Here is a 12,177-nt window from a genome sequence, read left to right as displayed (position 1 = left end):
ATGCTATGTTAGTGGGCCGCCACGAAGCCTCCATACATTGGAGTGGAAGAGATATCTTTGATCTGTTCAAACTCTCCCTGCATGGCGACTTTACCATGTTGTGCTTCGACTTTGGCCGGTACTTCCGCCACTCTACCGACGGCATCAAGCATTCTGAACATGGCCGATCTTGGCAATACTTCTCAGGCAAATTTCAGCCTTATCGCAACCGAGTCGAAGCAGTCTCCACGTCCAACCCAGAGAAGTTGAGCTTGGTTTGTCGCCACAAGTATCAGCAGAGGGTTCCGTTCCCTGCTCTCGGGCTTCGACTTTGCTCAGGAGTGGGGGCTCGGTTACAAAAGCGTCCATGTAGACGGGTTTATCATCGAACTGATTCGTAGAATCGTTAGCTACCATGGCTTGGTCCTCATCATCTATCTCTGTCGCTTTGGTGTCGGTGCTGTCTTTATCACTATTGCTGCAGATGTTGCTCTCGGTGCCGCTGCCGCTGCTGCCTGAAACGTACTCCACTGTGGCACTACCCAGCTTGCGCTCTATCATCTCGGTCTCTATTTCATTCTGGGTTGAGAAGGATGAGTCACAGTCGGGCTGTACATCCCCCCAGTCCAATTTTGTGAGGTCTACAATCAAGGCCAGCATATGGTCAACAATATCGGAGGTAACCATAGGAGTATTCGTAGCAATTTCCAAATTTTTCATCACCAGAGACCGCCGAGTCACATCAGCTTCTTCCTTGGGCGTGGTACCGTGGACTGTGAGATGTGCCGACCCTTTAGTGTTGAGCGCAATTTCCTGTTCCATAAACTGCGCGTACATCGCTCGGTAGCACGAAAGCTCGTTAGGTGAGCTCTCATTATATCCAGCTTCTTCCCGTGGCTTTCCCGCACTAACGTCGTAGTCATATTGAGTCTCTATCCAGTCATGCATCAGCCAAATGGGAAACTGGGCGCAGCCGACCTCTCGCGGCACTGCAGCAACACCATCCCAGTCAATCAAACCGCGTAGCGTTCCATCTTCAGCAACCAGGATATTCTGAATATCGAAATCGGGGTGTGCCAAGACAAAACGGGGCCCGTGTGGTTTCTTTTGGCACGCCCACTCGACGAACATGCGCAGTAAAGCATCAACACCCTTGAGGTATGCGTCATCTTCAGGTCTAGATGGACGACGGTCCAGCATGAAACGAAGAGCGGGTTTTGGATCAGCAAATGGTCCTTTCTCGCAGAAGATGTCGATGTTGTTTGGGTTTTCGTCTTCTGAATACCACATGGCATTCGCATCAACGATCTTCGCTCCTCCAACACCGACCGCTTTGCCATCAGAATCGAATACAACCGAGCCTCCATGATCCAGCATGAACAGATTAAGCTGTGCCATAGCCGCTGCAAGGCTCTGTAAAGCTCTAGCCCGAAATTTCTCGAGCTGAGCCTTTGGTTTTCCGTCTTCGTTGAACCATCCTTTGTACAGAGGTGTCCCATCGATTCGCTCCATTAAGATGAAAGGCACATGCAACTCGTTATCCAAAGAACCGTCAAATGCATACACAGCAGGAATAAGAATCGTTGTTGCTTTCTTGATCATTTGCATAGTGCGCGCTTCAGATATAAGAGCCTTGCTTGCAAGCTCACCGAACTGCTCATTATGGCCGTTGGCGGGGATTTTTAGCATCCAGCAAACGCCATCAGTAAACTCGATCGCAAAGACAATGTTGTAAGATCCCGAGAATGGTGCTGTGTTTACTTTGCAGGGTGTGAAGCCGAGTGAGGCCACTATCCTCGTGAGGTTGGTTGCTGTGGAAAGGTGGCCTGACTGGCGCACCGTAGAAGCAAACTTGGATATTGCGTCCAAATCAACGATTGCAAGGATGGATGCGAATGTCGCGCGTTCCTGTCCGCCAATTCTGATGCCATCTGCATGCCGATCCTGCTCGTTGGAATTCATCGACTTCTGTGTCTTAGTACTAGCCATGACACTGCCACTTCTTTAAGAGCCGACGATGGCGGGTGCGGACTGGTTCGAAGTTGCTGAGGATTGCGGGAAGATGCTAGATGAGTGCACTGACGCTTGTTTGTGATGTTTTGAGCTGGAGAGTGGTGAAAGAATCTGACGCAGTTGGCCGTCTTTTTGTGTACGTCTCATACAAAAGCCTTCCCGATACTGTCCTCCTGTTCAGTGAGCAGATGCCGCAGTTGGAGATATGTTTCGCTATCGATGTGCTTCAATGCCACAGTGATGTCGAGCTTGTGGTATAAATACCTACGGCGGGTGTTGTTGAAGCGCGGAGCGTGTTCTTGAAGTGCAGTGGCAAAGGTCAGACATTGAGTTTAGCGTGGAGAAAGTTGCTAATGGAGACGCGCTAGATGCAAGTTGTTATGGTTTTGAAAGTGTGTTGACTGACGTTGATAGGACTTAATACATATATACCGATTCCGAACACAGTCCCTCGCTCCCTGTCTTCTGTGAAGCCCATCACTCCTAGATTTCTCACCCCTCAAAAGTTTCAACAAAGATCTGTGACTACGCCCAAGCCATGGGTCAAAACCCTCCTCTACCTCCACCCTACCTCGAGGACAACTTGAAGCTCGCGGCAGAATTGAAAGTACCAAGGTTTGTTGGATCTTGTTGACATCTACAGATACTCTGCTGACAATTATCCGGTAGACGCCCAAGCGGACATGTATCAATGAAGAGCCACCACTGGTACTGCCTACATGAGAGACTCACAGACTTTCATCGACAATCTCTGATCAATTGTTTAGTGGAAAATGTCACGGAGTGTTCAAACAAACATGCATCGACGCCAAGCACATGGTCCTTTGCCTCAAACACAAGACGTATTCGAAATGGGAGGGCCAATGTCCACCATGCGAGCGAGAGTGGAAGACTCAGGAAAAGGAAATAAAGGAAGCAGAAGCCGCTCTGAAAGCCGACAAGGAACAGGAGGAGGCGCAGGCTACGAAGATAAGTAAGAAGACTAAAAAGACGGGGAAAGATGGCAAAAAACTGGGTTCCAAATGTGTGCCCGGGTGGGTGGAAGCGAAGAAAGGGGATCGCAAGTAGTGGACCCTCAATCTACATCCTGTCTTTTCCAACAGTGGATCAACATGGAGACGACGGAGACTGTCGTGAACCCCTATATTATTCAGTCCTCCTTATTACTTCCCTCACACCGCCAGCAACTATAAGATTGAGAAAGATCCAACTCCAAAGTCGGAGGTTTACGTACCCACAACCTGCTTAGTGTTCACAGCAAGATACCCCCTGCGACCCTGGCACGCTGGGCAGCCGGTGTGGTCATTATTCATCCACAGTGGGACTGGGGGTTGGTGGGTCTCATGATATAACCGCTTTTTTCACGCATGTGGCTATAGCAGTAGACACCTATTCATCATGGCCTATATAGACATCCCCTCATCAACCCCTACACAGACACCTCTTCTGCACCAGCAAGTGGCTGTTCATTCATATTCATCTCTTTCTGAACCATAGTATACTTTGACCCACCCATCCGCGCTTGTACATGACTAGACTTCCACTCCAGATCTACGTCGTACAGACATAACACTTTCCCTACGCTGAACTACGAGAATATGCCTGTTCCGACCTCTGTTCGGACTTCCTTAGACTTACCATCCCCGGCGTGAGATGGCACAACCACTTGTTCACATCCTACGTGGGAAGTATATGTGTGAGTGGGTGGGATATACGTTTTTCACACATGGAACAACTAAGTTGACATTTACTTGGCAACAGGCTTCGTGGATATCGATGGATTTTTTTTTGATAATTAGCTCTCTGTCTTGTTTGTCCAGGCCACATACAAACGAATCTTCAAGCAACACTGTTCGCTTCTCCTCTGGAGCTTTCTCGAAATAAGAAGGTTTGACCATATCTTTCTAGGCTCTTGATTTGGGTAAGTTGCTATTCACGGACCCTGTAGTCTGAGTAATTACCTCAGAGTGGCGAAAGGTTTTTGTGTTACGCTGAATAAGAGTTTCAGTGCCACAGTATGACCCCATGACCTGGCTCTCGACACCTATGTGTCGATTACGACTAGGTCCTCTTCTAGCGCCTTGATGTACAATATATATTGCACTCCATAGCCGCCATTAAAATTTCTTTGTATTACACTACACACATACCAACGCAGTTATAGCTCGTCAGTAAGAAACAAGAGGTAGTGTCCATGGTGCCGAGAAATTGAATTGCAAAACTTACTGAGACATTAGGTAAATATATAAACATAGTTATGGCATCTCGTGCACGGCCGCTGCTGCCACAGGGAACACTCACCACCCTTCTACTTTTCCACTTCCATTAGAGAGAAAAAATCCTACAACGGAGCTCATTATCAAATCTCTCAACAACATTCGCCACGTCTTTGAAGTTTGCATCCTCTCTTCCGAAATTGGCTCCTGCGACCCTCTCTGATCTGTTCAGAAGGTATTAAGGCTTGTCTCACCCATAACTCATCCTCGAGCTTTGATGCTAACATGATGTAGCTCAAAACGCCTTGACCTAAACACGACAAACACTCAAAGGACGTCAAGACGTACTAGGGTATGGCACGCCTTACAGACTTATTCCGGTCCCTGTTGACGTTACCACGGTAGGAAAGAGAGATAGCAGGAGCCATCACCGGTACGATTACAAGAACACCGAAAATCGGATGCTACCCAACTATTCCGAGCTGGTGTGGCAGTACCAATATCCACTTCTTGCGTTGAGATACACCACTTGTACCAGTGCCGGATCCACCCCAACCACTTTTGGAGAAAAAGTGGTAAATGCATAGAATCCATGGACGAATGGGACCGAAGGGAAAGAGCACAGAGGGAGCAAGATCGCGTGAGGAAGCTAGAGAGGAAGGCTAAGGACGCCGGTAACGCTGACTTCGCGAACACAAATAATGATAACCAGAGGGAAATCATCATGAAGCCCGAAAAACCTCGACAAACAGCGACTGCCAAAGCCGGGGTAACTCAGAAGTCACGAAAGTGGCCAAAGAGGGAGAAGCAGCAGGTCTCCGGGGCACAGTTGGCTCCAGAGGGTCGCAAAGGAGAAAGGAAAGGGCAAAGCCAAGACTCAAGCAGTGTTGGAATCAGCCAATAGGAGGCCAGCATGGCTACACTACTAAGTTCCAAATAGGTGTTATTACTACTCCTCATGGTGGCAAAGACACAAGTGGCAAATAGCCTTAGTGTGGACTTCACACCATAAATAGATAGTCAACCTCCATTCTTCTTATATACTTTATAGAATATCACAATAGAATAACTATTCTACATGCTATGAGATTACTGAATGCACACATTATCCAATAAGCAGGATTTGGCAGCAAGCGAATAGTACTACGGATGCTTAGTATAGAGAACCATGGCTTTTAAGCATGTTTGAGCAAGGGTGCCGCATTTATTACTTGTCTGGGGAACGCGCTTGTGAACAGCACCTACCTCCTCTCATTCGACACTTTCAACGCCTTAGTGTACCACGAGGAGCCTGTATCTGGAGTGATGGAAGACAGCATTATTTTGTTAGATCTAGAAATCTTGGGGTTGCCTCTAAGCATGACTTTTGAATATTTGCACTCACATTTTCTTCCAAGTCCATAGTATAGAGTCCTCAAAGTATAGAACTCAATCTGCAAGCATGAGCATTAGTATGAACTTGCATCATCTCTATCCAGACCAAAACGCGAGGTATGCTCTTACATGGGATAGTTATCCTCGATTCGTGATTCTTGGTCTTGTCGACGCTTGTAGAAGATCTAGTAATTTAGACAGCGCCCGAGAAAGATTGCCTCAATGGTCTAGCTATGTTATTGAGCCTATGTATGCAAGCCAATCATCGAGTCTGAATACAATCATGACCATAGGAATCTCTCTCGCTGCAAAGGAAAAAAAGAAATACCCTGTCTCTACCATTTTCCATGCTTCTAGGCGCTTTGACTCGCCAGAGCCAACTGAGCTTTATGCCGTCCCCATATATCGTATGTAACCGCTTCACCATCTCGTGAAGAAAGACCCTACACATCGCCAAACTCCTTGGAGTCCACTACCGCGTCTCACATTGCCCTTGCTAACGACCCACGACGTGATGGCCTCCAGCACTTGAAACGCTCCTCTTTATGCCTTAGAGTGTTCACCTCCATCCCCACCTTCTTCGACAGCATGTGACTCCCCCCCAAACCCTTCATCGAGCCTCAATACTGCTCAAGTAGCATCAAAAACCCCTCTTTCAGGCGTAGCAGGCGCAGCTCGTCGAGTTCCCCCATCCCTAGGAGGTTGCAGACGGTGTAGCGATCAAATCCGCCATGATCCTCGAATTCAGGTATGCCTGAGTCACCCAAAGATTCAACCCCTTCGTCGCCGCCAGCTTGATCCTCATGGCCGGATTCAATGTTCGCATCTCCTTCATCTCCGCCGTCATCGTCATCTATCATTTCGGCGAGTCGTGCTTTGTCACTTGTTGTAGTTGTGCTTCCAACCTTGGTTGGTTTGTCGAAATTCTTTGCCTCTACCCAATCTTCAGTGCAGGGGTCATACGTCCTTCGAGATGCGCAAGGCTTGATGAGCCCGTCTTCCTCGCGCGAGCCTTTGGCGAATGACGCATGCTTGTGGTGGTTCGTCTGTCCCATCGCTTCGTTTATTCTACCTTCTTCGCGTCCCTCTTCGTCAAACTCTTCGCCATCTTCATCTCCACCGCATCCACCTCCGTTGCCTTCGTTGGTAGCAATGACTGCAAATTCTGGCGTATCATCTTTATCTTCCTTGATTTCATGGTTCTCTTCATCATTGACTTGGTCGTCACTTAGCGAAGTGGCACTAGAATGATTATCTTCGACGTCGCTTCCTCCTTCTTCTTCATTACCACTCTCACTGGTTACACTGCTTTCTTGAGACAAGCACCCTTTGTTTTCCTTGGATTGGTTGCGGTTAAAGAGGATCTGCGTGAAGTACGACGTCCCAAACTTGCAAAGAGCTCTAAGGCTGTAAGAGATTTTAGCGGCCGCCGGTAGCACACATTCTCTAGACGTAGATGAGGACCCGGACGATGTCTGCGATTCTCTTACTTTGGTGAAGTCTCTAGCCGCTTCTTCGTGGAGCATCTTGTTCTTCTGCCCGACGTTGAACCCAACAGCAAAGTCATCTTCTTCGGGTGGTACTTCTGGTTGGTTCGTTGAAACAGAATTGTTCGGGAGAGTGTTGAATGCAGACCATTCTGATGAAGAAGGATTCTCTTTTCCCAATGCAGGCAACGTCTTGTCCCCTTTAGCTGTCGTCGGCTTTTTCGTTCTCTTCTTACCATTTGACTTCGAGGTACGGGAGTCCCGAGGAAGACACAACCCAGCTTGAGGCTGTGGTGTGGACAGAATGGCATTGGGCGACTCTGACTCATCTTTGTTGTCTTTGAAGATTTCGAAGACGCTGTTCTCCGGTGCACGAATAGCTTGACATGTGGTATTCGAAATTTTCAAGTAAATCCGGTGAGCCTTCGACTCAAGTCTACTATTCTCTGCAACACCGGGAATGGTGACCTTGGACGCCCTCGACGGCTCATCGCCGTTGACCTTCGCGGTCTGTGGCACGTCTTCTTCTAGCCGGACTTCCTCTGGTTCCCCTTTTGACTGCATGGAATTGTCTTCAAGACGGCTCAGAGCAGCTGCACTGCTATCTACCATCTCGGCGGCGGCAGCGGTTACTTCAGTCGCTGATGGGAGATGAGTACTCACTGCTAGACCATCCTCATGCTCTTGCTCCGAGCGGATCATATCGACAACCGAGCTAGCAATCTTGCCCTGGTTCAGTTGGAGCTGCTCGAGAGAAATACCGCGACGCCAAACCGCAAGAGCAATGTTCTCCCACACTTTTAGCTCTTTCTTTATTGCCGCTTTGTCAGCAAGATAATGAGCCTTTCTTTCCGCCTTCTTCACCGCCCTCGCTGCTTGCAGGAGCTCAGCCTTTCGTAACAGAATGTCTTGCGGCTCTACGGTGGGTGGGATAGAGGCAGATCTTTTGATCCTGTCTGAAATGATAACCGTTTGAGTTGATGGGATTTTCTGTACATCTGCAGTGGACCCGATCGACCCAACGTCGTTGAGCTGCTCCGGCCCTCTCGTATCGTTAGTTGACAGGGTGTCTTTGAGTTGCTTCGTTCCCATCTCTTCAGAAAGCTCAATCGCATTTATTTGCTGTGGAGTGTCGAGCTCCCCCACCTTCCCAGTATTTTCTTCCGCAACAGTCACGGCAGATTGTACTCCGGCTTCAGATGATAGCTCTGCGGCTTCGTCAACGGCAATTTCTAGGGCATAGCCGATCTTTGCTAGTTTCCTCAGAGATTTCTCTGCAGTGTTGCAGCCAAATCGAAGGAGTCTGCGTGTCCAACCTAGATGAGCTGATGTCGTGGAGCAGTCTTCTTCAGGATCCACTTTGGATGCTTTGTGCGTCTTGGATTTGCCAACGTCTGTTTGAGACGCCCCCAAAGGGGCCGGGAATACTCGATCCTGTGCCCCTGCTCCCCAAGAGTTGTTTATGACCTTGACAGTCACTTCAGGCACAGTGAATTCCATCTCTTTAGATTCCTGGTCTGCCCCATGAGCAGAAACACTCACTCTCATACCAATCGAGCCTTGCTCGTCTGTTTCAGGAGCTTGGGGTTCTGTATCTTCTTCTTTGATACTACTGTCAACACTCCTGCTAGAGTCACTGTCAGAGTCACAGCCACTGGAAAATGAGGAAATGGAATCTGTGTCCTCCCATCCAGGAGCTGTCAGTTCCTCGATCTGATCGATAATGTGATTCACAGTACCCAAAGCAACCCAAGGGTCACCTGCTGAAAGATCCAGGTTCCTCATGATCAAGGATCTGCGTGTCAAATCGGCTTCCTGCTTTGGTGACGTTCCGAAGGTAGTCCTCTTATTTGAACCACCGGTCATCTTCTCAATCTCCACTTCCATCAAGTGGGCGTACAAGGCGCGATAGCTTGCAAGCTCTGCAGGCGAGCTCTCTTCGTATCCGGCGCGTGTACAAGCTCTTCCTTTGTCTATATCGTACTCATACCGTAATGGCACCCAATCGCGCATCAACCATAGCGGATACTGGGCGCATCCAACTTCACGGGGCACGGCTGCGACTCCGTCCCAGTCAATCAAGCCGGTCAATGTACCGTCTTCGGCTACCAAGATATTTTGGACATCCAGATCAGGATGGGCGAGGACAAAACGTCGGTCATGATCTCGAGAATCGGCAAAAGCCCAATCGATGAACAGGCGAAGAGACCTATCGGTCCCCCGCTCATATGCATCAGCTCTGAAAGCAGGGTCAGATCTGTCTAGATTGGACATGAAATATTCTTTCGGGTTGCTGAATGGGCCACGCTCGTAGATGATGTCATCATCATCACTCTTGTCGGCGTTGATCTGACTACACCCAAATGCGTTAGGGATGCTGGATTTGGCTGCTTCGACACGAAGATCATCGGGGTTGCTCTCGTCGCCCTTGTCGGAGGTTGTTTGATGGACCTGAGATGCTCTGGCCTTGTTGAATATAGCTACTCCATCCACTACCTTTGCACCACCAAGACCAACAGGAGTACCATCAGTATTGAAAACAAGAGAACCACCAGTATTGAGGGTGAACTTGTTTAGCTGCACCATAGCTCCAGCAAGGCTCTGGAGGGCTTTGATACGAAAATGCTCAAGACGAGCCTTCGGCACCTCGCTATCGAACCACAGATGATATAATGGTCTACCATCCAGCTTCTCCATTAGAATGAAGGGAGTCAAGAGATCGTTATTAGAATATGTATCGAATGCGTAGACTATTGGGACTGGTATGCTGGTCTCTCTTCTAAGCATCTGCATAGTCCGTGCTTCGGATGCCAAGGCAGCAGCAGCAACGGAGTCGAAGTGATCGCCTTTGGCGGGAATCTTGAGCATCCACTTCGCTCCATCCGCGAATTCAATGGGAAAGACGATATGGAAAGATCCATAGAGAGGAGGATTGATGACCTTGCAGCTGATCGAGCAAGGCTCAGACAGACCCTGGATAGGGCTACTGACTGTAGAGTAATGGCCGTACTGGCGAACGTTAGATGCGAAGTCGGGAATCTTGTCGAGGTTCATGGTTCGCAATATTCTGCCGAAGAGATTCATTTCCTCTTCGTATAAACCAAGCATGCGGATCCGATCATTCTCATCACTGGAGCTTGCCATGTCTGAAACGTTTGCGTTGAGGGTGTTGATAGTCATGTCCATGAACACGTCAATGCACGGCTCCGAGCTCTTGTAAGCTATCAGCAATGGAGATTGTCTTGGTTGAAGCAAGGTAGACTCACCGATAAACATACACAAAACAGTTTGCAAGCCCCTGTTGTGCCTTGACGTGAAGAACCGGATCGAGCACCGCGTGGTGTAACTCGGTATCGGAAACAGTTTTGGGAGCAGGGTTGGGTATATTGGATTAATGAACCTGATCTTAGCGTGGTGCGATTTGCAAGTGCAGGTATCCGTCTGTTTGTCTCTGGTGTCTCACATCTGACGGCCGTCAAAGATTGCTCTGCGCTACTACAACAGCGCTCACAGACAGACTTAGCGTCAGTGCCAGCTTTCACTGCTCTCCTAGCATCCAGGATATGTCGCTAGATAGGCTCAGAATAAGAAGACGAACAGGATTTTGATGTCAGAAGTCAAGTGCTTAGCGTGTTGGGAAGCTTGTGTGTTGGAAAATTGGTGTGTTAGGAGGGAGCCTAGAGTAGAGTAAGCGGGAGTGAAATGAAACTGTACATGGGTGGTCAAATACAGCTGTGTTGAAATGACCAATACGCGGGGTAAATATATACACACAGGCTTAGCGTGTTTCCTATGGCTCTTGATGCTCTAAAATCGAGCAAGGTTCCTTACCTCGACACCTCAACCCACACGATCCACCTTTCAAGATAGCCTCCTTCACCAAGAGGTTCCCTTCAACAAGAGGTTTCAACAAGCCTCCTGTCTCATTCAAGCGTTTCCATCAACTCGTTGGGGGTCCAACAGTATCGTTCAAAAGAGGTACCCGCCATCCTGTCTTTCACTACCACTTTCTATCGAAAACACATCAAAGTCAGCGATCCTTGCCTCCTAACATCGAGTTCGACTGCTGACATGTATCAGTTCAAAACATCCGAAGGACACACAACAAAGTTGGTCATACCATTAATTGTCTATTATGAGCATTCTGCTGACATGCTCGAGCAGTCTCAACCCAATCATACAAGAGTATGAAACATACTACTCGCTCCCAGGGTGACCTTGCTGACACAAAAGAGGTCCAGATTGCTAGCATGGGCGTACATAGTCCTCATCACTGGTACGGCAGACAACACCCTGTGATGACTCTGTATTCAAGACATTGCTGACCACAATTAGTCCCTACTGCGGCAAAAACGCAGTGCCACGGTGCGTGGAACTGGAGCATGTGTTCCATTGTTCATACCATCCAGAGGTATACTGCCTTGACAAGGAAGGGAAGACATGTGTCTTGTGTGAGGAAGGCGAGAGACGATTCGAGATGAACCAACTAAAGGTGAAGAGATCCGTTCGAGACGCACAAGTCGCGGCAGCTCTCGCCGCCAGAGCAGATACTATGGCGACGGGAAAGGTCCGGTGGGATGACAAGCTTCCCACCGTTGACAAGCTTGCGAAAACGGCGGCCAAAAAACCTCAGCAGGCTCTAAAAACGGGAAACTCTCAAAACATGGAGTATGGAATAGCGGAGAAGATCTGGAAGGGACCCAAAGGAAAAAGTCCGGCAAAGGTTCAGCATACGGAAGCAATCAAAGCCGACGAGACTTTCCAGGCCGAACAATACAAAGCAAAGGTCAAACCCAAACTCCGAATTCAGCGAGGACGATGAAGCATGGCGGTCAATGGGTAGCCATCTGCCCCTACTTGTGAGTCATCTTACCTTAGTTGAACACAACAGACGCTGACTCGTTACTACACCAGCTACCAGAGAGATCCAGAGCAATGCCAACTAGGCGTAGTGCGTGGCCACTTTAGCTTTTGTGATGGACCAAACACTTGTGCATGCTCATACGAGTAGTAAGACGCCTGTCGCGTTGGTTATGGTCCGGACGGATCCTCACTTGCATTACACCATCTCTCATTCGCTTCTTTCGATGTTTGGTATACAAGAACTT

General features: G+C 48.6%; 4 protein-coding genes across 4 annotated transcripts; 2 read left to right on the top strand and 2 right to left on the bottom strand.

The window, feature by feature from the left end:
- Positions 1 to 144: 144 nt before the first annotated feature.
- On the bottom strand, positions 145 to 1,968 carry HO173_011293 (uncharacterized protein; the record flags this gene model as incomplete). The annotated part of the gene is made up of 1 exon (XM_037313174.1): positions 145 to 1,968. One exon carries the CDS (start codon positions 1,966 to 1,968, stop codon positions 145 to 147), a length of 1,824 nt encoding a protein of 607 aa, XP_037159969.1.
- A 562-nt stretch (positions 1,969 to 2,530) lies between these two features.
- On the top strand, positions 2,531 to 3,060 carry HO173_011292 (uncharacterized protein; the record flags this gene model as incomplete). The annotated part of the gene is made up of 3 exons (XM_037313173.1): positions 2,531 to 2,607; positions 2,662 to 2,700; positions 2,760 to 3,060. 3 exons carry the CDS (start codon positions 2,531 to 2,533, stop codon positions 3,058 to 3,060), a joined length of 417 nt encoding a protein of 138 aa, XP_037159968.1.
- Positions 3,061 to 6,202: 3,142 nt separating this feature from the next.
- On the bottom strand, positions 6,203 to 10,255 carry HO173_011291 (uncharacterized protein; the record flags this gene model as incomplete). Its single annotated transcript, XM_037313172.1, has 1 exon — positions 6,203 to 10,255. One exon carries the CDS (start codon positions 10,253 to 10,255, stop codon positions 6,203 to 6,205), a length of 4,053 nt encoding a protein of 1,350 aa, XP_037159967.1.
- An 885-nt stretch (positions 10,256 to 11,140) lies between these two features.
- Positions 11,141 to 11,891, top strand: HO173_011290 (uncharacterized protein; the record flags this gene model as incomplete). Its single annotated transcript, XM_037313171.1, has 4 exons — positions 11,141 to 11,178; positions 11,234 to 11,254; positions 11,311 to 11,364; positions 11,405 to 11,891. 4 exons carry the CDS (start codon positions 11,141 to 11,143, stop codon positions 11,889 to 11,891), a joined length of 600 nt encoding a protein of 199 aa, XP_037159966.1.
- Between the last annotated feature and the right edge of the window lie 286 nt (positions 11,892 to 12,177).

The sequence above is a fragment of the Letharia columbiana genome (assembly GCF_014066305.1).
Source record: "Letharia columbiana isolate WasteWater2 chromosome Unknown Sc0000060_s1, whole genome shotgun sequence".
Lineage (NCBI taxonomy): Eukaryota > Fungi > Ascomycota > Lecanoromycetes > Lecanorales > Parmeliaceae > Letharia > Letharia columbiana.
This window is presented reverse-complemented; position numbering and strand designations above follow the sequence as displayed.